The 24,926-nt window shown below is 46.9% G+C and overlaps 1 protein-coding gene across 3 annotated transcripts in view; it reads left to right on the forward strand.

The window, feature by feature from the left end:
* Positions 1 to 24,926, forward strand: part of MYO5B (myosin VB) — a 286,130-nt gene that overhangs the window by 189,807 nt on the left and 71,397 nt on the right. For all 3 annotated transcript variants that reach the window (XM_081149483.1, XM_081149482.1, XM_081149484.1), the window contains exons 13-17: positions 7,176 to 7,298; positions 8,052 to 8,135; positions 14,479 to 14,634; positions 15,513 to 15,610; positions 20,785 to 20,871. In XM_081149483.1, coding sequence (XP_081005609.1) covers positions 7,176 to 7,298; positions 8,052 to 8,135; positions 14,479 to 14,634; positions 15,513 to 15,610; positions 20,785 to 20,871 — 548 coding nt within the window. The remainder of the gene's footprint in view (positions 1 to 7,175; positions 7,299 to 8,051; positions 8,136 to 14,478; positions 14,635 to 15,512; positions 15,611 to 20,784; positions 20,872 to 24,926) is intronic.

Consider the following 24,926-nt stretch of genomic DNA (forward strand, 5'->3'; position numbering starts at 1 on the left):
CTTAGGTTCTGAGAGAAGGACCTCCACAACTAGACAGGCATCCCCAGAAAGTGAGGGTCAGGAGCCCAGGGTCACCTTGGCTGTGCCAGATGGCTTGTGAGTGATAGAGCTGCATGGCTTGGTGGCAGGTGAGATCCATGATTGCCCCACCTAGCTTTTGGTGGACTCTACCTGGCCAGACAGGAAGAGTCCTGAATTGCCAGTGTGGAGAGAACCAGGCAGCCTTGGGACAGGAAATCTGGGTGCTGTCAGTTACCTAACATCTTTGGCCTTTGGTTTGCTGCTCTATGACTTGGTGGGGTTGGATCTGATGAGCTTCAAAATTTCTCCTGGTTTATTGGTTGGTGATAAGGAGGTGAATATATACCAGTTCCTCAGGGATAGACACACGGATCAAAAGGTGTAGAAACCACACAATTCTTGTATTGAAAGGGAAGAGCGCAGGTGCGTTTCCTCCTGGTCTCCCACATCTTGCCTGTAAAGGATGGAGGGTGGCTGGATGGTTGGAGAGGAGGAGGTGTTTCCCCTCCAGAGGGCTCTCCTAGTTTCATTGCGCATGAAAAGGAAAAGGAACAGTTAATAGAACAGTAGATAGTGAGTGAAAATATACTGAAGTCCACAGCTTGCACATTTTTATCTCCTAACGTTTTTCAGTTTCTTCAGAGCCATGGGCTTTGTCTTGAGTGCGATCCAGGCAGGGGTAATTCCTCAATGTGGAGGGGTGTGCCTGGGCATGCGCCACCTGTGAGGTTGCAGTACAGCTAATAGGACAGTTGTCCCTGCATGAAGTGGCACTGGCTAAGTGACTGAAGTCACGGCACAGGCTCACTCACTCTCTTGGTTCAGTGTCCACTGCCAACAGCTCCCTTCTCATGCTCTGCAGAAACATGCTCCCCTTCCCACTCTCCCAGTCTCTGTTGAGATTCTGTCTGTAAACATCTCCAGCTCCACACCCCTAACCCAAAGGTGACACCATGTCCTATGTTCTATCCAGTGTAGCTGCCCCCAGGCCCTGGCTCCAGGAGGACTCCACCCATGGGACTTCACTGCCCTCCCCAGGGGTGAAGGTCAAGGTCTACACAATTCTGAGGAGTACATGAGGCAAGCAGTTTGTCTTGCACTGGTCTACCTGGTTCTGTGATAGAGAGCTGGCTGTGACATAAAGCCTAACCCTCAGAAGCATGGCCTCTCTTTTCCTGTGTACACACACCTCTAATAAGAACACCGAAGCACTTCGGATGATTGATTCTGCGAGTTGAACAGCTGCCTGATTAACTTTCAATGATTCAGCCTGCATTTAGGGGGCAGAGGAGGGTTTGCCCACTATGGGTTTGTTTGGGCCTGTGGTTTGAGGATCTGAGAGGTGACTCCACCCAGGGGAACATGTCACAGGAATGTCACATCAGAGTAGTGGGAGCACTGGTCCCAATGCACAGGTGCAGAGACCTCAGGCTGCTCTTCCGAGGGTGGGAGACAGCCACGAGGGGAAGCCCAGAGCAGTGTGGGGCTGAGAGCAGGTGGTCCCGGGAGTGGTGGGGAGCTCCTAGTAGGCGGCAGAAAAGTAGGCAGTGGTCGCAGGGAGACCCAGCATGCAAACCACATTGAGCAGTTATGAAAGTGACGTCCCCAGTCCCTGGACTTTGCAGCTTTGGGTATTCCCAGTGCAAGTGGAATCCCCAGACCCTCCTGCTCTCAGCCTGCCTACTGAGACCCACTGCCTGTGCATCCCTGTTGGAATCTATTTTACTTTGAGAAGCCGAGACAAAGTAAAGTCCAACGAGATGGATGACCTCTGCCTTACGCTCTGTGGAGCCTCTGTTTGGGTCAGATTTGTAAAATCAGGTGATTTCAGTTTAAGACTGTATCCAATTCAAACTCTTGCCACTGCGGTTCATCATATACCCAGAATGTATTATGCATTTACTGTATGTCTGGTCTTGAGGGAAAATCCTCAGGAGACAAGGGAGGGAGGGAGGGAGGGATCTCCCTGCTGGCCAGCAAGGGAGGAGGGACAGGATAGTGCTCCTGGGGAGCTCGCCTGAGTGAGTGGGGGTGGGGCCCGGGGAGGGCGGCAGGCAGGACCCAGGGCCCCAGTGCAGGCTGGAAGAGCAATGGGCCACAGCCCAAGGGCAGCAGGGTGACAGCTAAACAGAATGGACGACAGGTGATGCCAACTCAAGACTTCTGAGTTCCACGCAGCTGCTGTGGTTCCTGTTGGATCTCCTTGCATCTTCCTTCCAAAAGCTCTTTAGAGGGCAGGTCTGAGGATAGCCTGGAGCTCCTGCCAGTCAAGCTGGTGGGGCTCAAAGTGTTGAGATGTGGATAGTGCTGTGAATGTGACATGTTTAAACTCACACTGGTGGCCGAGGTCATGGGTGAAGCAAGAGAGGCAAGAAGAACACCAAATTAAGGAATAACACAGAATCCCAGTGTGGAAATCTTTTTCTGCCAGGCTTAATTGCTCTGGGAATCCATAGTGTCCAGTGTATGACGATGCAGCTTCTAGTAACAGGTGGATTTTAACCCAACAGGTGTTACTACATTTGTCAAAACACATGGAACTGTACACTTAGAAAGGGTGCATTTTACTGCATGGGAATTATACAGCAATAAGTCTGACTTTAAACCCTAGGGCAGCCTGCTGCACGCTTCTGGAAGTGCCCATGGCTCTGAACCAAAGCAGGTTAGGAATTCCCATGGACTTGGTCACAACCAGGCAACTTGGCTTCCTGTTGGACATGGAGCTGCCTCAGACACGTCCCTTCCCTCCTTGTCGCTCAGATACCCTCTGCAGGGTGAGAAAGAGTAATGAGATTGCATTGTGAAGAATTGGGCTCCGTGTCCCCCGTGTGACAGGACACAAAGCCAAATGAAAGATTAGACTTGCGGTGTAAAAGCAGCCACTGGGAAAATCGCTTTTCCTGGATTTGACAGCCAGTGGCAGCAGGGCCAGTGAGCTGGGACTTAAATTAGAAACATGGAGATGGGGTGGCCATGAGTGTAAAGGGGAGCACATAGGGTAGCTGTCTCCAGAGCCTGCGATTGGTGCTGGAAGCTGCACATGAGGCGTGGGGACCGGAATATTAAACTGCTCAAGAAATGTTCATTTCCAGGCTGCTTTTAACAGAACTCCAGCCCCCAGTGCTCTCTAAGGCTGCTTTGGTGGCTGCATGACATGAGCCATATCCAAACCTATTCAGACCGGGCATATCCTGCCCTCCCCGGGCCCCAGTCCTGGGGAACAAATGAACAAGGGCTGATAGGAAATGAGAGGTCAGTGCGTCTTTCCTCGTAAGTGACATAGTTGCATTTTTGCAGGAATTTTCTGAAAATACCTCAACCCCTGGAAGCAATTCTAGTGAATAAAAATACAGACGTTGTCTCAGATTGGAGAGAAGGTGCCAGGGGCCCTCAAAGACAGGCCTGGATAGGGGGGTTGGGGGACAGGCTCTGCCCTATGTGACTAGGGTTCTTTTGTTTAATGGAGCCCTGCCTGGATTGCTAACTGGGGTGGACTTTCCTAATTAATACACTGTTCTGAGGCAGTTTCCAAGGACTGCTGGGCAGAAGCCTAATTCCAGTTACCTGAGGAAAGAATAGGAAGTGAGGCAGTGGAGATGGTAACTTTGAATTCCTTTGTAGGGACTTGGATGTAAAAAGGAGGTGGTGAGACAGAGGAAAGGCAGGGCAGCGAGCAGCTGAGGATTTAGGGAGAGAGCGAAGATGGGGATCCTGGTCCCCAGGAAGCAGGGCGTGGGTGGATAGGATGCCAGCTATAAGGAGGTACACTTCCTGTGATAAGGGTAGGTGGGGTAGCTGCTGTGGATGCAGATGAGTTTCTAGATATAGAGCAGGAATTTGAGATTTGCTTGACTGGGTTTCCCTATGAGGGAGGACATGAGGCATCTGCTTAGAGTTGGCAGTCAGGGTTGGAAGCCTGAGAATGCAGGAAGAGGGGAATGGCTGTGCTATAAATAGGAGAGAGAAATAGCAGAGTACATAGATCTGTTCGCTGGGATCAAAGACCAGAAATTGAGATATAGGCATTGTTGGGGCCAACTCCCAGCTTAGATCTAGGCACAGTGTCTTAATCCACAGAAGTGATTCTCACAGTGGAATTTGATTAGTTTTTGGCAGTAACACTAAATTATATTAAATTATCAGCAGGACTTGATTAACAGAAGAGGAGTTGATGTGTGATCCTAGCCAGCCAGCCAGGTGTGGGAAAGGACAGGATGGGTGCTTGGATCAGTCTAGAATTGTTTTGGTGAGCACGGAGAGGGGTGTTTTGTGAATGTGGAAAAGCAAAGACCTGGACCTGTCCCTGGGAATGGCTGCCAGGTGGAGAGGAGGGAGCCATGGCCAGCTAGAGAGCTATTAGGACAACAGAGTCCTGGGGGCCCAGCCATGCTTCTGCGATGGCAAAAAGGTCCCCATTTCCCCACAGCCCTAGGCCACCAATAATCAATTTCCTGGCTCTACAGATATGCCTATTCTGGACATTTCATATAGAAGGGACCTTCACTTTTGATGCGACCATTGGCCAGCACAGCAGGTCAGAGGGACTAGGCCCCTGAGGGACAGATCCTGCCTTGATTAGGGCAGAGCTGAGATTGAGGCTCCCTCCTGACCCATTGCTCTCTTCATGTGACTTTAAGAGGAGAGTAAAGACGCTTTATGAAGCCAAGTATACCTTTTTTCCCCCTAGACTTTTAAAAATTATTTTTCTTTAAATAATTGGAATCAAAGATAAATAGAAAACACAACAGTTTTGGTGTTCATATAGTGTATGTGTATCGCGGGAGGTCATGTGGTTCTTTTACAAATACAAATTGAACTTCAAAAAGACCCTAACAATTCAAGAAAACCTATCTCACAATTCAAATTTCAATGGTAAGAAACAGTCAGTTGTACACTTTTTTTTAAAGGATTCAATTCCCTGCACATTCTAGAGCTGCTGATAGCTACAATCTAGATTTTATCAGAATAGAAGATAGGTTTTCTTTCTCCTATGCCTGTTTTAAATCTGCTTCTATGGAAAGACTTCTGGAGATAAATGCCTTCCACCTAACTCTCCCTTCTTGGCTGCCTTTAAAACTGTTGTCAGACAGGAGAACATAATAGCAAAGAGCACGTGCTCCAGAGCCAGCTGTCCTGGCTTGAACCCCAGCTCTGCTACTTCCCTGCTGTGTGTCCTTGGGCAAGTTACCTACCCTTTCTGTCTCAGCTTCCTTGCCTATAAAATGTTAATGTAGTGTATAAACATGTTTAAACATATACATTTTATATGTATAAACATAGTACCTAGTTAATAGGATTATTGTGATGATTAAATGAGTTGCTACATCTAAAATATATAGAAAATTGCCTGGCAAATAATAAGCACTGTGGGCATTCGCTTTGTATATTCTCTGAGAATCTTAATTATGAATTCTTGCTGGCCCATATTTTCAGTTGAGGGTGGGGGGTGACTCTCATCAGGAAATGTGTATACACATGATCTTGCTCATTGATTCATGCCAGTCTAAATTAGTGCATATGTAGGATTACGGAGTCTTTGGACAGAAGTCCAGTTTCATTGCCAACACAAGATGATTTTGATACCAGCAAATATATGTGTTGACTTAGGCGGGGCAGTCATCACAGCCCTGCCCTTCGTGTTCTGTCTACACCAGCTCTGCCAGCCAGCCCTGGGTCCCTTGTGTTCCTGTCCTCCATCTGACCCTTTCTTCCCCCATACCTGGTGTTCCTAAATACAGGACGCTCAGAGACAAATATAAAACTATATATAAAAAATGCTGAATTAGATATATTTTATTTTGTCTGCCTAACATGATTAAGAGCCTCCTTCAAGAAAATGTTTTCTTTTCTTGAATTTCCTACGGCTTTCAACACTGAATATTCAATACTAGTTATGCCACATTGAATACTGAGAAAAGTCCATTTGCTTACAAAGTATTTGAGAAATTGGTTCTGAACTGTGTAAGCATTTTCCTATGGCACAGATTTTACTAATTTATTAAACAAAGCTCTTTTTAAATAGCTAGTACCAGGGTCACCTTCAACCCTGCCTGATCCAAATGGACAATCTAAACTAATGAAAGGCAGGTCTGCAGGTGACCCATACCTGAGGCCTGGGTGTGTGCAGGGTTGTTCAAGGGTGACAGAGGAGGAGCGCTTCTCATCGGAACAGTCACTCTGTTGTATTTTCTGCAGAGCAAGATGCTGTTTCACTTTTAATTTTTTAATTTTTTTTTTAATTTTTATTTTTGTTTAAAGTATTACAGATGTCCCTTTTTCTCCCCAATGACCCATTCCCCCCCGTTCCTTCCCCCTCCCCAGTCACTCTCCCCACCATTGTCCGTGTCCTTGGGTTGTGTATATATGCACATAAATTCTTTTTGAAGCCATTTCTAAAGATATGGAAAGGAGCAGAATTCTTAATGTAGTGGAACCTCTACATCTAAATTTAAATTTGGGGGAGGCAGAGATCCTTACCACATAGCTTAATCACTAGGTACTTAGTACCCAATGTGTGGCTGGAACCCAATTTAAGTTCTTTGAGGGGCAGGAAAATAATAGTAAGACCTAGTCCTTGAACCCAACAAGCATACGGTTTGTAGTGACAAGACAATATACAAAAATCAGCGATGAGCAACTTAATTGGGAGGAATTCCAGAGTGAGATCGAGTGTCAGGAAAGGCTTCAGAGAGCAGGACAGGCGAGCTGACCTGGGCAGAGGCCCTGAGATGAGCTTAGAGAGGGAGAGCGGGCTTTCCTGCTGCCCACTGGCCTGAGTGAGCAGGAGTGTGGCGCTGCGGATGGTCACTGCATGTTTGTGACACTGAGGTTACTGGCCTCACTGGAGGGAGGAAACCTCTTCAGGTGTGTTCCATGAGTTGTGACTCTGCTCCGTGAGCTTGGCCTCCACCTTTACCTTCTTCTAGCCCTTCCAGCAGCTACGAACCAGCAGGTTCTTTGTCTCAGCACGCTCCTACAGACAGCAGGGGGCCACCCACACGGCAGGCTGAGAACATACGTGTCCACAGTTGAATGCTATTTTCCACATCCACGTAAGGTCATGAAGTCAACTTCCTGGCAGATTCCATCCGCCTGCCTCAGCTCCTGGCTCCCCCTTTCCCCTTCATGAAGCAGCTGGTTTTGTGTTTCTGCAGGTCCCTAAAGGCACTGACCAGAACTGGGCTCAGAAGCTGTATGACCGGCACTCTGGCAGCCAGCACTTCCAGAAACCCCGCATGTCCAACACGGCCTTCATTGTGGTGCACTTTGCCGACAAGGTGGGTTGCCCCCCGTGGGCTCTGGGCTCTGTGAGCCCCGCCCTCGCTGGACTAGGGGTTTCTGAGCTGTGAGGTTACACACAACCTTAAGTCTCTTAGGTAGGGTCCCTCGCACCCTTTATTCCCTCCCCACGCCATCTCCGTGTGCACCAACCAGTCACTACACGGCAGCACCCCAGGGGGCGGTCGTGGTTTCCGTTATATGCCTGACAAGCATTTGTTGAGGGTCTCTTTCCTGGGACTATAGCGGCTATAACAGAGTCGGAGTCTACACTCCCGGAGCCTGAGAGAGAACCACAAAAAGGGAGACAGAGGGGTGCTCTCTTTGGGTGGCTCCATTCCCAGGAGCTAGTGGATGCTAAGAATTTTTCTCCATAGATTTCTGTTCCATATGCACTAACTCAGTGCTTCTCAAGTTCCATGCGCACCAGAGTCACCTGCGATCTCGTTAAAATGCAAGTGCTAATCCGGTGGGCCTGGAGTGTGGCCGACAGCTGTGTTTACACCCCCCGATGGAACCCTTTTAGTAAAGGGACCTCCTTTTGAAAACCATTTGTTTTTCCACAAAATGAATACCCAGTTCCCTCTGTGTAAATCCCGACCATGTCTTGGGTTTGCATTTTCAACGGGAGCATCCATGGGGTTCCCACTTCCACTGCTTTTTAGAAAACACTGTGTGGATGAGATGAGACCACTCAAGGAAGCTGGTCAGGCCCAAGCACTGACTCCTGTCTGTCTCCCCCTGTGGCCCAGGTGGAGTACCTTTCAGATGGTTTCCTGGAGAAAAACAGAGACACGGTGTATGAGGAGCAGATCAACATCCTGAAGGCCAGCAAGGTAAAGAGCAGGAGAAGCAGGGAAGGAGAGCAAGAGTGTCCACAGCCAGAGCATTTCGTTTCTAATGCACTTATTCAGCCTGTAAGCAGACACTTACATGGGATAGGAGGCAGGATTTAAGGGACACTTAAATCTACTATCTTAAATGTTACTTTCTATTATCTCCAGAATTTCTTTTCTTCTCATGATGGTAACAAGAGATAGCAAATACCATGTCCATTCTACAGGCCGAGGAAACCAGGCACCGATTCATGTGAGCAAATATGTATTAAGCACCTGCCTTGTGAGGCAGTGCGCTAAGAACACCTGGCGTCGTACAGAGACGAGTGAGACAGACCCTCCCTGCAGGTGCTTACGTTCCAGATAAACACACACACAGGAACTGGAAGGAAGCAGCGTGGGGAGAGTCCTGCAGCCAGGCAGGAGTGTGGGTGCCGCCGTCCCGGCCGGTGGTGCCGTGATGTGGCTGCTGTTCTGGCTTGAGCCCTTTGGAGGAAGCCCAGGAGAGGGCTCTCCCAGATTGAGGAGGCTTTCTCTCAGACCACGTGATACTGAACTCACTGAAGGGGCCTGATAACATTAGAAATGGCAGATTAATTTCTCATCGGGGTAAGTCTTAGATGAATGCAATAGGGTGAGACAATAGAATGGAGGAAATGCACCCAGCAAAATGGACCCAAGAACATAAAGGCAAGTAAAACCCCATTAAATCACGTGACTCCGAGGCAAGGGGTCTAGAGAGGATTTGAATTAGTACCAGAGTGTGGGTGGCCAAGGACAGACCCCTGCCCGGTGTCATCTCCGGATATCTGGAAGATCGGGGATTTTGTTTTTACAGAGACAAATTTGCTTTGGGGAAATGTGAATATCGTTTTGGAGTTCAGCACAAGATTAGCCTCACAGCCTGCCAAGCCCTCTGGCCCATGGTGGTTATTATGACTTATTTCATTCTTTACAAGGCTGGTGGTGGTAGTGGTGGGGACAGGAGAGGAGCCACAGGTGTAGAAGCAGACGGTTTGAGCGCTAGCAGCACTTTGCCTCGTTGTGCGTTTCGTAGAAGCTTAGAGGCCTGTGACCTTCCTGTTAGTCTCACAGTGGCCTCAGAGGGCTGACAAACTTGACATCTTATTACAAGGTTCTCCTTTCGGGGAGGAGCACAAATCAGTGGTGGGGAGAGCTGGATACTTTCCATTAAATGTGGAGTTTGGCTTTGTCTTGAGTGTGTCTTAGGGATTCCAGGATCAAAAAAGGAACCTGACAGATCATCTTTTATTAATAACTGAGGTTTTTTCCTTATTTTTAATTCTGTTGGTATTTGTGTGGTATGTAGTGATAACAATACATATGGTTAACCTCATGGAGCTTACAGCCTAGTGAAAAACATGTATAGTTTAGTAATTTTGGTAATGCTGTGAAGGTCAAGAAGTTGCTATGGAAAAGAATAATTGGGGTTTGTTGAGTGTCCCCAAGTCACCCCAGGGCCAGTTGTTTGCTAGGAGGACTCACAGAACTCAGCACATGGTTTACTCCTGGTCGTGATTTGTCACGGTGAAAGGATACAAAGGAAATGAGCAAAGGGAGACCGTGCACAGATACAGTCCAGGGGCGACCATGCGAGCTTCTGGGTCCTCTCCCCGTGGAGTCGCATAGAATGTGCTTAATTCCCACAGCAGTAAGTTGAGACAATACATGTGAAATGTCTACCAGACAGCTCACCTGAGCCTGGGTATTCAGGGTGTTAATGGGGAGTCAGGTATGTAGGTGCCCTCTGCCTGGCATGTGCCAAAATTCCAGATTCCCAGAGGAGAGCAGGTGTTCGGCATAAACCATACCGTTTGCATAAACAATTTAGGCTCAGTGAGCTGTTATCAGGGGCTTGGTGGAAGCCCTCCTGAAATCCACGTTCCCAGACACCAGCCAAGTCAAGGCTGTAAGCAGGCCTTTCTAAGGATAGTCTCAGGCCTGTTCTCTCAACACTTTTTTATATGGGGACATCATTTTAGATTGAGGTTGCTGGATTTTTATTAGAAATGAAATAAAGGCCCACAAATTCCCATTCTGCATATACAAACATATTGGTAAATCTTTTTAAGATTGAAATGAATTGCATTACACATGGTCCTCTCTAATTTTTCACTTACCATGAATCTTGGCCATCTTTCCACATGAGCACATATCTATCTACTTCATTCTTTAAACAGCAGCTGGTATTTTGCGAATTCAAGTAATGCTGCAGTGAATGCCCTTTGCATGTATTTTTGCTTCCTTGTACAATTATATCTGTCAGGTAAATTTTTAGAAGTGGAATTGATGGTTCAAAGCGTATGCACTTCAAAAGTTTATCGATATTACGAAATGGGAAAAGCGGGTCTGTGATCCGCTCTTCAAGGGTAACCCACTCTCTTCTCCCCCTCTGGCCACAACTCTCACTTTCCCCTTCTCCAACTAATATTTCTAAGAACCAGTGACCTTGCTGTCATGCCTCCCTCGGAGGTGCTGTAATAGTGACCAACAGCACTCAGAGGTTAACCAGGAGGGGCTTCTAGGCCTGTTACACCCCAGCAGGGGGAGGCGAACTCTCCTTTCAAACCATTCCAGCTCGTTGCTGACTTCCCAGAAGGCAGAAAGCCAAGATCAACTCTAGGTTACTATAACCCGGCCAGTGGCCCCTCCACAGTCTGCAGCTAAAAAACAGAGAGCGATGTGAAGTGTTTTTAATCATTTGGACAGATGGACGTGTCTGGCAGCATCTGTCATTGTAGCGTTTTTAAAGCTCATTGATTACTGAGCTTCTATTTTCTTTAAAATTTCTCGTTTTTACAGCAGTCCTATGAGGTTTATATTTCTCCATGTTATAGAGAGAAAAATAAAGACCTAGAAAGATATAAGGCCTGATGGCAAAGAATTAACACCTAATTTACTTTTATTTTTTTAAATATATCTTTATTGAGTTCAGAGAGAGGAAGGGAGAGGGAGAGAGAGAGAGAGAAACATCAATGATGAATGACTGCCTCCTGCATGCCCCCTACTGGGGATTGAGCCTGAAACCCAGGCATGTGCCCTGACTGGGAATCGAACCACAATCTTCTGGACCATAGGTCAGTGCTCAACCACTGAGCCACACTGCCTGGGCAATGCCCAATTTTTTATTCATTCTTGTCTCACTAAGCAGAGATAAATCACAAATCCTGTATGTAAATTCATAGTTTTACTTACAGTATTTTTACTTTATGGGATACCTAGTCACTTTTCTCTTTTGTGCAGCACCCCTGATAAGAAATTAACAAATCATTTTGCAGAATTAAGCACTGTGGGTAAAAGACTCTCATGTACCCTACCAGCCAAAGATGTTGGAAGAACTCCCACCAAGAGCAGTGAAATAAAACCATGTTAATGAGAATATAATTAGTAAAGCTTGTTGCCCTGCCTAAGAGGTTATAATGTAGCTAATTGCTTTCTTGGGTATCAGAGAGCCATAAATACTTAACTAAAGAAATGCCTCTTTAAAACATGACTTCTTTAACAAACTGATTTGTTTTAGACATTAGGAAATGGAGGTTTTTCCCTCCCAGTTTTGGTTTATTATAAAAAGCAATATCTTACCAGTCTGAAAAATAAAATCTCAAACATAGAATATTTTTCCTCTGAAGATTTCTGATTCCAGGGCAGCACTGAGTGTAGGTCAGAGGGATGAGCAGCTGGTCAAGTATATGCCAGTAAGTGCCAGGTAACAAGGGCTGTCCTGGGCAGTGCTCCTGGGCACATAGTCCTGATGCCATCTCTTACTTCCATCTCTGCAGAAGAGATCTTGAGACCAATATGATCCAGAGGCCAGGTAAACCATATTGGCCGTGACAATCCCTGTGGTCCAAGAGTCACAGTGATGTAGCTCAGACAAGGCCCAGATGTGCTTGACTTCAGTTCATCAAGGGATGAAAATCTGTTTCTTTCTATACTGGTAGGTTCCTTACAGGTGCCACACACATTCCATTTTGAGCAAATATGCTTGCTTTTTTAAAAAAAATTATTTTTTATTATTTTCTATTTTTTTAACTTATTTTTTATATAATGGCTTTATGGAGATATAATCAACATACTATAAAACACTTGCTTTTAAAGGGTTATAAAATTTTTTTAAATTTGGTTTAATTTGCTTCCTCTTTAAAATCAGTTTGTGCGTGGTGGAGTAGCTCAGTTGGTTAGAGTGTCATCCCTGAACACCAAGGTTTCGTGTTCAGTACCCAGTCAGGGGACAGACAAGAAGCAACCAATGAATGCATAAATAAGTGAAACAAATTGATATTTCTCTCTCTCTCTAAAAAATAATTATTTTAAAAAGTAAAATAAAATCAGTTTGTGCTGGTAGTTGAAAAGCTTCTACCAATATTTAGAATAAACAGGTCATTATGTAGAGAAAACATATTCGTACATAAAATAATATCATTCCCTTTCCAGTGTAGGAAGATGAAATACCAAGACTTTTTCTCCAAAGCCCATTCAAAACTCTTTTACACAAAAATATTTCTTTCTTAAAAGTTGTAGGTTTTTTTTCCCAAAGGGGTACCATGTAAAAGAACTGATTGAAAAGAAAATTTATTTACTATGCATATTGAGTTTTTAAAGATGAGATTCTAGGTGAGAGATCGCAATCAAAGGGTTATTATAGTGTCTTATTTTAGTTTCATATGTCTGTTTATATGAATATGTTTTGTGCCCGGCCGGGCGTGGCCCAGCAGTTGAGCGTAGACCTAGGATCCGGGAGACTGGTCAGGTCACATGCCCGGGTTGTGGGCTCCATCCCCAGTTGGAGGCAGCTGATCAGTTAAGACTCTCTCATCATTGATGTTTCTATCTCCCTCTCCTTTCCTCTCTCTGAGATCAATAAAGATATATTGAAAAAAAAAAAAAAGAATCAACTCTGAAAAAAAAAAAAAAAGTATGTTTTATGTTCTTATGAACAGAAGTGAATAGGCGTGATTTCCAAGGTAACAGTTATGTAAATAGCTGTAATTGACAATTTTCTTAAACTGTCAAATGGTCTTTAGAAAGTGTTTTCATACTTTTAATCCCTTTCAAATAGATGTGCCTCAGGCTTTTAAAGTCTATATATAAACTTGAATAGCAGAGAACACCAAAGCTAGTACCTGTGAACACGAAAATAAGTGACAAACAGTATTAGGGAAGTGCTGGGTTTGTTTGAAGGTATTTTCTGAGTGTTTCCAAGGTTGAAGGGAGGAAATTTTTTAAAAGGCCCAGGTGGATGCTGTTTTTTATGGCCTGCATGAATTATAACAATTCCATTCCTGGTTAGTCAGCTTATAAACAGGCTTTGCTGTAGCTCTCCAAAAGCTTAAGTACAGTTAGTCAATTAAAGAAAAAACAACTCCTCTTCCTTACTCACAAGTGTGTTCTTTTGCATGAATCCTTAGTCAAGCAAGAGCTTTGGTGACTACTTTTCATTGAGGCTGGAGGCTTATTTATGGTTGGAACCCTCAGGGGCCTGTCTGGCCCAGCCCCTTTTCCAGGTGGGTGGATGGGGTGGATGGTGCAGTAATTGCTGTTTCTTGCTGGGCCTTTTACTATTGCCTACAGCCTAAGGTCAAACTAGATGTCTTTGTATATTCGCTGAGTTTATAAAACAAATTCTGAGTAGAATGTGTATCCTGCCCCTCCTTCCCAGTGTTAATGTCCCAACAAACTTCTCTCCCTCCCAGAGATCCTGCCATTTCAAATGCAGTCTCAGTAGCAGGGACCTGCAACAAGCATAGCTTTTAAACTACTAAACTACAAATTCTCCAGAATGTCCCAGCTCATGGACAAATCTCAAGAGGTTTTCTCCCTTCAGTCAGGCCAATAACGTCATTGTCACAAACATGCCACTACCATCTGCAGTTCCATGCTCCTGTTCACTCAGGCCAACAGGCAGCAAGAAAGCCCTCTCTCCCTCTCTGAGGTCATCTCAGTGGCACTGTCCCCTCGGACCCAGTCTGTCCCTCTCTCTCAAGCCTTTATGCTGATGACTAAATTAGGGCTCAGGGAAATTAAATAACTTTACAAGATCCAATAATATTGTAGCATGTATCAGAATTTCACTCCTTTATACTGATGAGTAATAGTTCACTGTATGGACATACCAAATTCTGTTTATCCATTTCTCGGTTGATGTGCATGTGACTCGTTTCCACTTTGTGGCTGGCTGCTGTGAACATTGGTGTAGAAGTTTTGACATGTTTTCACTCCTCTAGGGTATATATTGGAAAGCTACTTTGAAAGAGTTTAAGCAAAGTTCAAGTTAAAGTCCAAGAGATCTTGTTTTCAATATTCTTCCTGTGTTTGTTTCTAGTTCCCGCTAGTGGCTGACTTGTTTCATGATGACAAGGACTCTGTTCCTGCCTCCACCACATCTGCAAAGGGCTCATCATCAAAGATCAATGTTCGCTCTGCCAGACCCCAACTGAAAGCCTGCAACAAGGAGCACAAGAAAACCGTGGGCCACCAGGTCAGCCCCACAGCTTGTGGAAGGAAGCTGTGGGCAGTGGCACATGTGCTGAGCTGGCCTCCGTAGATGAAGGATGGCTGCGGAGTCAGAGGGAGGCTAAGGTGGCCTCGGCATCCCAGCCCTGGCCACCCAGCTCAGCTCAGTCTTTCTGTGCTGTTTGAAGAAGGAAACTGGGGACCTTCTCTAGAGGGAACAAGCAGGAGAGGGAAAGGGGTGACTGTAGCCCCAGACAGTGAATTTATTCCCTGTGGTGGGGCCACGTTATAGCACCTAAGATGTAAGATGCGTAGTGGGAGAGGCAGTTGTGGAGAGGATTAAAGAAGCCTGGGGACCAGAAAACTGAAAACAACCTCTCCCGCTTTGGGGTCTTCATGGGATGTTATGTCCAGTGTGTCTCCCAAGAGAAGAGGTAAGTGTTCCTGCCAAGGTTAGTGTAGCACTAACCTTCCTCTTTCACTAGATTTGCCTGTTCTGCACATTTCATATAACTGCAGTAATTCCCAGGATACCTGGGCACCAAATGTGCAGGCCCCAGGATGCAGGTTTAGAGGTAAGAGGCCTCCAGGCACAGTGATCATCTCTCATAGCAGGTGGTCACCTTTCATCTCCTTTGATCCATGACAGAGTTAGTCATATTAGGGGGTGGCCTCTCCCCATTTGTTCTTTTCAGGAGCCCTGAGACCAGAATACAGAAGGGACTTGATTTTAGTCAACCCCAGGTAGGATTGTCAGAGCTAGAATCAGACCTCAGGTCTCTGAATTTCTTCCTGTCCTTCTGAGTTAGCAGTAATAATCAAAATAGTAGTAGTCACAACTACTAGTGTGGGCTTTCCTTATGTTAAAGATAAATAACCAGGCACTGACTTTTGTCTCCCCAGTTCCGCACCTCCCTACACCTGCTCATGGAGACCCTGAATGCCACCACGCCACACTATGTCCGATGTATCAAGCCCAACGACGAGAAACTCCCCTTCCAGTAAGTGTGTACCAGGCGTCAGCCCAGCTCCTCGCTTTCGGAGTTGGGCCAGTCAAGCCCATCCAGCCCAGCCTCTTCATGCTCCCTTAGGCATTCAGGGAGTGGGCAGGCACAGCCTCACAGGGGGCTGCAGTCTTCAGTGGGGTGAATGGTTGATCTGACACTCCCCAAAGGGCTTATATGCTGAATACAGGCCCACAGACATTTACCAGGGTCACCTGTCTGCTGCGCTGGAGGATTCAAGAGAATGAGAAGATATAGTTCCCCATCCCATGTCATTTACGGTGGTGTTGAGGAGGGTGTGTACTTGAATCCAGTAGGTACCCACGTAAAAGTGTGCCACTAAGTGCCAACCAGAGTGTGTCTCACAGCAGATGTTCATTTCAGACACTGGAGGTTCACTGGAGTAGTCAGGGAAGGCTTCTTGCATTGAGGCAACCTCAGATGACGTGTCGAGTGATGATGTTATTGGAGAATTGCATGGACTGCCTTTCTCCGTTGCTGGTGGGAGTGGTGTTTTTGTGGCATCGCTGGAATAAGAATTTCCGGAGGCCCCCACAGGAGGATGTGATGTGGTAGAAGGCTTTATTTGTGTGGAATTATATCCCTTGGTTTCCAAAGTCCCATTTCCCTTAAACCAGTCCTGGAAATGGTATAGCTGGGGCTTCAGTACAACTAGAAGCAAAGCCAGCGTCTAGAGTTTCCGTTCCATGGTGGAGTTGAGTCTGGCACAGCATCAGCTAATTCCAGTCCATCAGTCCATTGTTTGTGGGGTCCACGTGACTGTGAGCCATGTGGGTGAGAGCCTCGCAAGCCAGGAGTTAGGTGCAGCAGCAAGGGGGCGAGCAAGAGCAAGAGAGCCCCTTTGTTTAGGAACTTAGATATCAAATCTTCCCGTGCTTGTAGTGGCCACGCCTACATGCCTATTCTGACCAATGCCCTGTTCCCAGGTATGAGTGACAGGCAAGCCCATGTCATTTAGACTTTACTGGGCATGCGTCTATTCTTTCTTTGTCCAGTCCCTTCCCCCAGGATCTGTGGGGAACAGACCTGAAGAGTTTTAAGCTGCAGTTTCCTGGCACAAATGGCATGCCTATATTATCTGGCCTTCCCTTTGCCCCTTTCCTGTTAACAAATTAGTAACTAGGTTAATTGCAGTGGTATCAATACACACTCAGGTGGTCCTGTTCCTCACATCTGCTCTACCTCTGAGCTTCCAGAGTCATCCACGCCTGCTCTCCTTCCCTCACTCCTCAGCCTACTCCCATCCAAATCCTGCCTCTATGCCTACCTTGAAAATTTTCTTCCAGTTCTGTCCATTATCACATGGTTGATTCTACCCAAATCTGTAGAGCCAGGATACTTAAATATTTTTGTCTATCTCTGGCTTCTACCAAATTCCTGACCATTGTTTCTCCAGGCCTACCCTCCATTCAACCTGTCTGATACCAGACTCCTCTTTTTCCCCACCAGGTTCCTCTTTATATGGTCTCTGTTGGAGTGAATGGCATAACCATTTTCTGACATCTCACCTACCCACCAAAGAGCCTTCCAAACTAGAAACCCGAGAATCACTCTGGACCAGTGCCGTCCAGTAGAACTTTCTATGATGATGGGACTATCCTATAATCTGCATTGTCCAGCGTGATAGCCACTGGTCACATGTGGCTATTGAGTGCTTAGCATGTGGCTAGTGTGATTGAGAAACTGAATTCTCAGTTTCATTTCAACAACGCTCACACACTCATAGGCAGCTGGTGGCTACCATATCGGACAGCGTAGTCCCGAGTCTAATCATTGTCAGAATCCCATGGAGTCAAAAATTCCTCACACTGGTCTCCCTTTTGTCTTCCTTCCATTATCACCTTGTTTCAGACTCTCCTCATTTCTCGCCTGGACTACTTCCCGAAGCCTTTAGAATGGTCTACAGCCTCTTCTTCCACTACCCGGAGCCTCCACACATGCTATTTCCTCGGGCCAGAAAGAGATCTATTTAAAGCTTTTTAAGCATTTTCTTCCCATCTTTCTGATTTCCTTTTTGGTCCTAGTATAATTTTGCTCTGTGAAATAATTTATTTTGGCAACTCTGACTCTCAGAATGAATAACTGAGCTGCCTTTGCCGTTCCTGTCATTTGATGAAGCTTGACTTGCGCTCGGATGGGTCTTGTGCTGGAAAAGGCTAAGAGGACAATATTGAATCAGCCTTCTGTGAAGCGTGCCGACTGTTTACTCTTTTCCCTTCCTCCAAATTTCTGAGACACGCTCAGGATCCCTCCACCCCCATCCCTGGTGGCATCTGTTTACCAGCTGACTGTGGAAGAAAAGAGGCGGTTAGAAGAGCAGCTTGTGTAAAAGACTTAGATTATGTGTGAAGGGCAGGAGCAGGAGGGAGGAGAGGAGGCTGGGCACCAGCTTGGGCCCCAACCAGCTGTGACCTTGGGCGGTTCATTCCTCAGAACCTGGCGCCTGCCAGGAGCTTTTCTCTTGCTGGACCCCCCCTTCCAAATGAGAGAAGATGTTGGGGACTTTGAAAGCGACTTTTCAGTCCTAATATCCCATTTTTTAAGACCTTCCTTTGCCTTTAGCACCAAAAAAGTCTTCCTCCCAGTAAAGAAAGAGGGAAGAATGCTGAACCAACTCAGAAAACCTGGATTCTAGTCCGGGCTCTGCCACCAATTGTTTGGCTAACCTCAAGCTAGTCCTTTACTCCGTCTCATTTCTTCATCTGTTACTTGTGGTTATAAAATCATTATGAATAAATTCAAGGAGAGAATTTATATGATTAAAATATAATGTTATTGACATTATCCTAGAAGGAAAATGCGGTGTCCCTCCTCCCATCCCATACACCCGGACTTTCTCAGCCTTGGCACTGTTTACATTTGGGGCCAGGTAATTCTTTGTTGTGGGGTTGTCTTGTGTGCTATAGGAAGCTTAGCATCCCTGGCCTCTATCCATTCAATGCTAGTAACACCCCCACCATTGTGACAAATAACATTTTAAGACTTTGCCAAATGTTGGAGGACATGATCATCTCCAGTGGAGGAACTGTGTCCTACACTAAATGCTTTGATAGCATCTCTTTTATACAGGTCTTTTTCCCTCTGCTTCTTCCTTTATTTAAAAATAAGCAAACATCTATCCATCTATCATACCTACTGCTCACTGGGTACTGGGCCAGGACAGGTGGAATGACAATGAATAAGAGATGTCCCTTATCCTTAAGGAGTTGCCAGTCACAAATAACTGGCGATGACATAGAAGTGACTGTCTCTAAAAGTGCAGGAGCGGAGAGGTGAGAGAACAGGATAAGTGTCCAGGGAGGAGGTGGCCTGGAGCAAGCGTGGCGATCTGGGATGGCTCGTCAGGGGAGCTGGCCAGGTTTCCCGAAGGCCATCCCCCTGCTCTCAGGCAAGCAGTCCTGAGAGCCTCAGGGTCCTGCAGTGTGACTGCGGAATGCCGCAGAGCCCCGTGAGGTGGGTGGGGAGCTTGCAGCTTGTGCAAAAATCAATTAAGTGGCGCATGACTGCCGAGGCAGAGCCCAATCTAACACTGGGAGTCTCTGCATCCAGCAAGCTTTTGGCCCTGCTGAACCTGCACATTTTATTGGGAGGACAGAGTGTAACCCTGCGCTTCAACAGTTTGACCCTCTATATCTTAGGTAGCTTTTCAGTCCAGACTTAGGTGTTGCTTGAGCACACCCTAGTCCTCCAAAATTTACTAGGTGGAGGGGCTGGTTTTCACTCCATTACCCGGTGACAGATTGCCAGATGCATTTGACAGTGAGTTTACCTTAGTGTTGGGAAGATTAAATTAAAATGCAGAAGCCTGGCTGTCTTTACACGGTCCCTGGGGGTGCGTGAACAGGAAGAGATGATGACAGCATCTTTGTATAGTGTCTCCATTTTTCTAACGGCATTCCTCTCATTTACATCACTTGATCATTACAGCAAACCATTGAATTATACTTGGGCAAATCTTCTCAGCTCCCATTGAATAAATGAGGAAACCTAGTTACAGAGAGTGTGTTTTGCCCAGAGTGACACTAGCAGAGCTAAGGCCAGTTCTCTCCTTTACCCTTGCTCATTTCCCTCCCCACGGGGGCAAGGAAGTGACGTTGAGGTCATCGAGAAGTGGGGAAGAAGTTCAAGCGGAGTTCAAAAATCCTTTTGCCAGATGCCTTCCACGGGACCAGCTTGGTGTGTGGGGCTCCAAGAGGACACTGATCAGGTCACACAGAGACGGGAGGGCGAGAGGGAGTCTTGGTGGAGAGATGTGACTTCTGCAGAGTTCCAGAATCCTGAGCGGGCACCGCTCCCAGGAAGAGAACACCTGGGGTTGTCAGGGAGCATGGCCGACGGGTGTGATGAGGGGCTGCCCGCTGGGATTCTAGAGGTAAAGCAGCCTCCACCTGCATTTACCCAGCAGAGCAAGGAGGCGGCCCGACTGCACGGCCAAGGTGTGTGCTGAAGCCAGTAGGACCTGTGATACGCGGGTCTGAGTCTGGAGGGCCTGGCCTGGGGCTGTAGCTGAACTGTGGAAGAGCCAGGAACAAAGGGAGCATTTATTTCGCATCCTATCTGATTGAGACCATAGTCTTATCAAATTATATATCATAATTAATTCTAGTTCAGCTTAATTCTTTCTCCACAAACTCCCTGATTACCCCAGCCAGCCACAACGTCTTTCCTCTGGTTCCTTTTAGCAATTTAACCACACTTACCGCATGCAACCCTGTAGGTTACGCCTCTGTACACCCATTCTGGTCCAGGTGTGCCTGAAACTCGCCCTTTGAACTCCTCAGCCACATAATGCCTGTGGTGCCAAGGGTAAATGTTCTGGCCATTGGATAATACAGGTACCCTTGTGGATGAAAATAATAAAGGAAGGCTCTGGAGAGGAAGCAAGAATGAGTCTTGGAGGGTAGACAGAATTCAAATTGGCAAAGAAGAAGAGGGGTATCCTGAGTGAGACTAACAGTGCACCGAGCTGAGATGCTGAAATGGCTCGTGTGCCTGCCGATCAGTGTCTTTTACTCTGTGTTTTTCACCTGACCTATGCTCAGTGGTGCGGGATGACCAGTAACTCAGACAGGAAGAGGTGGTCTTTCCTTCTCCTGTTCTGGTTCCTCTCTGCCAGATGGCCACTCATTGCTTGTCTTTTGGTTTTGCAGCTTTGACCCGAAGAGAGCAGTGCAGCAGCTCCGAGCGTGCGGGGTGTTGGAGACGATCCGAATCAGCGCAGCCGGCTACCCTTCCAGGTACATGCCCACCAGCCATGCCCTGGGTGCAGCTCAGGAACCCTCTTATGGACTGTCAGCCAGACAGAGATCCTCAAAGACGTTCCCAAGCACTGAGGGCCTAGCAGGATGGTGCCGGAAATAAGTATTTCAGTTTGGTCTGAAAAGTACGGGAGTCACCAGTGACCTCCTCTGGGGCAACTTTTCCAGTTTCAAATTGGCATTGGTCTGGGGGGTGAGCCAGCCAGAGTTGCAAAGGGGATTTCTACTTTACTCAGCTCCCACCTTCTCCCCTCTATCCTCCCCCCCCTTTTTTTTATTGTGCTCGTACACATAATATGTACCATCTTAGCCATTTTTAAGTGTACAGTTCAGTGGCATTAGTACATTTGTATTGTCGTGGAACCGTCACCTCCATCCGATATTTGCAGAACTCTTTTCACCTTGCAAAACAGAAACTCTGTACCCATCAAACAATAACTTGCCATCCTCCCTCCCCTAATGCCTGACAACTTCCATGACACTTTCTGTCTCTGTGATGACTCTGACTACTTCATATGAGTGGAGTCATGCAGTACCTGTGACTGGTTTATTTCACTTAACCTGTGTCTTCAAGGTTCACCCATGTTGTAACATGTGAAAGAATGTTCTTCCTTTTTAAGGCTGAATAACAGTTCACTGTATGTATGGACCATATTTTGTTTATCCGTTCATCTGTCAGTGAACTCCTTCACCTTTTAATACAGAATCAAATCTATGCTGGAAAATACAGTTTGAGTTAAAGAACAGCTGTTGTGATCCGACTTGCATTTAGATAAGCCATTAAGCCATTCAGTGTCTGTTGACACTATGCCAAGACTGTGGACATGTGCCTGGAATAGGGGTGGGGGGTGGATGGTGACCAACTAGCTCTAGTGAAATCACACTGCGTATCAGTGACACACAGGCCACACATCTGCTGTGAAGTGGAGCTGAGCAGAGCGGTGTCACAGGCCAGAGCCTGTGGTGGTTTCCTGTGTCCTGAGAAGTACTATGCGTGTCAGGAGGTGGAGGGAGTCAGAAGTGGGGGGGAGGAGATGCAGTCCAGCCTCCCCTCCTCCCTGCCATCTCCACCTGGCGCTTTCCCACTGCCATTGAGGAACCATTTCGTATGTGGTGGTGAATTACCCAGAAACAACTTCACCACCAGTAGTTCCTCAACAGTGGGCCTGGGAAGGAAGCTGCTGATGGAATTAGGAGTTTGCATGTGACCTGGAAAGCACAAGAACTGTTACTAATGTGCAACATCCAGGCAGCTTTTCAGAACCCAGCAGGTTTAAGCATTGTTCAGAACAGTCTGCTCTATCTAGAGCTGAAGACTGTTGTTACTTTCTCTTCAACCACATTCCTCCCTGCTTAGAAAAGAGACAGGCAGTGTCCCGGGGCTCCATCTCCTGTTTTGAACTTGGGGTTTGAACACAAGTCGCTGACAGCTGCACGATTAATGGGGTGAGCCGTGCCTGTCCTTGGATGGAGGCTCTGCATTCCTTCCCTGGCTGCCCTGCAGTATCGGGCATCAGCCTTTCGATGGAGGGACTAGGGCTCAGGCCACGGGTGCAGTAGTTCAGTTTTGAGTACAAAGTACTGTATTCTGACCAATTAGATTACCTTTCAGTGACTGCTCCACACACACAGTTTAGATCAGGCATAGTTCATTCAACTCAAGAATGAGACAAGGACTTTAGGGAGCTGCTGAGCCACCCGGTTTTCAAACTGTGCACTACAGGCAGCTGGGCTCCACTCCTGCTCCTGGCTCTTCTCTCTGTTGGGCTGTCAAAAAGGTTTCTTTAGTTCACCATCTTCAGTCCAGTGTTTCTCAAAACTTCATCACAACCCATGAGTGGATCAGGAAATCAATTTAATGGGTTGTGACTAACATCTTGTTTTTTTAATGAAATGACTTGGGGTGAAAATATAAGATGGCAATTTGTGGTAGAAAGGGCACTGTGGCCTGACCTTGCACCAGCTTTGTCTAGAGATATGGGCACATCATGATTTAAATGTATTATCCCAAATGAGATGCAGAGAAGGAATGAGCTGCTCAAGGTCACCAGCCAGTTGGTGGTTGAGTCAGGGCTAGAACTACTCTTCCTCTGCCCCGCTGGGTGTTTGTTGCCACACATCTGACTGCCCACATCAGTGAGGCATTGACATCCAAGCAGAGGCTTATCAGAGGAGTGAGGGGCAGGGCAGGGTCCTTTGGTCTGCCTCCCAGGGCTGAGCCCAAACCTGAGGCCTGGTGTAAAGCTCCTCCCTGCTCTCTACAACTCGTAAGTAAAAGCCCAGATTGTAGAACTGTGACCTGGGCTACAGCTAAAGGAAGCAGGTGACTCAACCCCTGGGCTTTGGTGTCAGGCTTGGATTCCAGGTGTCAACTTTATACTTTTAGTCTGGGTGGCCTCAGGAGAGCACATTAACCTCTCTGAGTCTAGGTTCTCATCATGAAGTAGGATGGGCATATTTCCTTCATAGGTGGTTGTGATGAGTGAGATAATACATTTACAGTTCTCAGCAGTGCCAGGTGTTTAAGCATTTAATAAAATGTTTATTACTCATTCAAATATGAGCAAGAAGCTGCATCCTTACGGGTATAATTATGTGGGTAGAACATGTCTATACCAGAAATTTCTAGCTTCGTTTTTGTGAAATCCTGCTGTGTCTTAAACTGTTGAGGGTCCTTGTGTAGGAAACTTAGGGATGACAGGTCCTCCCAGCCATACCTGTGCTGCACAGGGCAGAGGCCTGGAGGTGAGCAGAGACACCCAGGTCATCTTTGTCTGTGGCATCTCAGTGGTGCTGATGGTGGGCCTGGCAGGTGGGAGGCACACACATTGGGACTGTATCAAGCCAGGGTAAAAGCAGCAAGGGAAGCATGTGACCAATGATATTCTAAGGCGGTGGAACCTTGGGGACCTGTGTCATTACACAAAGAGCCACCCGCTTCTCTAAGCACTTTCTAATAGGATGAAGTGTTTCATAGTGGGACCAGTGACCTGCCGAGGGTGTGGAGCGCTCTTCTTGGAGAAGTCGGGAAAAGGCTACCTGTCCGTGGGTGACACGGTTAACGATAGACCAACTCAGGCAGAGGCCACCTAGAGTCACTCACGGAGCTTGCTCGCAGCCTCTCTGTGAAGTCAGAGTGAGAGTGTGTGTCACCCTTATTCCTGCTGGCTCTTCTGTCGCAGTGCAGAATGACCTGATTTGGGGGTGGAGGAGAACAGGGAGAGGGTTTCAGTTCTGTGCTCCTACATGAGCTTTATGTAGAATTGAGCAGATTTTCTTGCCTACTCCATGTCTCATCCTGAATCAAGCATTAACCCTGTGCCGGTGGATGTAAGTCACGGCCCCACCCACCAGGACCTCACAGTCTGGGAGAAGCGATACAAGCCTGAAACAGTTAGAAAACAACATCTAATGAATCAGGTGCAAGTTTGGGAGGAGCTGTGGCTTCATGGCGGAGGTGAGGTTTGAGCTGGGCCTTGACGGGTGTGGAGGATTTGGACAGCAGGGAGACAGGACAGTGGGAGGATACTGCAGCCAGGGGCAGTGTGATGTCCAGGGATGGAAGGAGCGAACGCTTGCTTTTCCTGTCCAGTGATTCGGGCGGAGGCCTGCTCTGCCATCTCAGGCCGAGTCCTGCTGTCCAGCCCTCCGGTCATAGCATCCTGGAGACCAGGTGTGCTTTTCGCCTCATCGGACGGCCTCTTGCTTGGCAGCCGAGAGAATACATTCCATCCAGGTCTTTAGGCCCATGTAGATAATGGCTCCTCTGACTGTTCATTCCATCTGGCTGCGGTCAGAGTTGCCAGCAAAGTCGAGGTGCCCACAAACTTGCTGGCTTCATGTAGGGACGCTGATGGATGTCTTTCCCTGCCTCCCTAATTATTTCCGGCTTCTTCCTAGCAGATAATTACAAGGGCATCTGTACCTTTTGTTTTTATAATTGCAGGTATTGTGGAAACTGTAGGTAGGGAAGGAAGGAAAGACTATTTCTGGTGTCACAGAAAATGTTACTCAAGGCTGTGGTTTAATTGTTT

This window comes from Miniopterus schreibersii (genome assembly GCF_964146895.1).
Source record: "Miniopterus schreibersii genome assembly, chromosome: 10".
Lineage (NCBI taxonomy): Eukaryota > Metazoa > Chordata > Mammalia > Chiroptera > Miniopteridae > Miniopterus > Miniopterus schreibersii.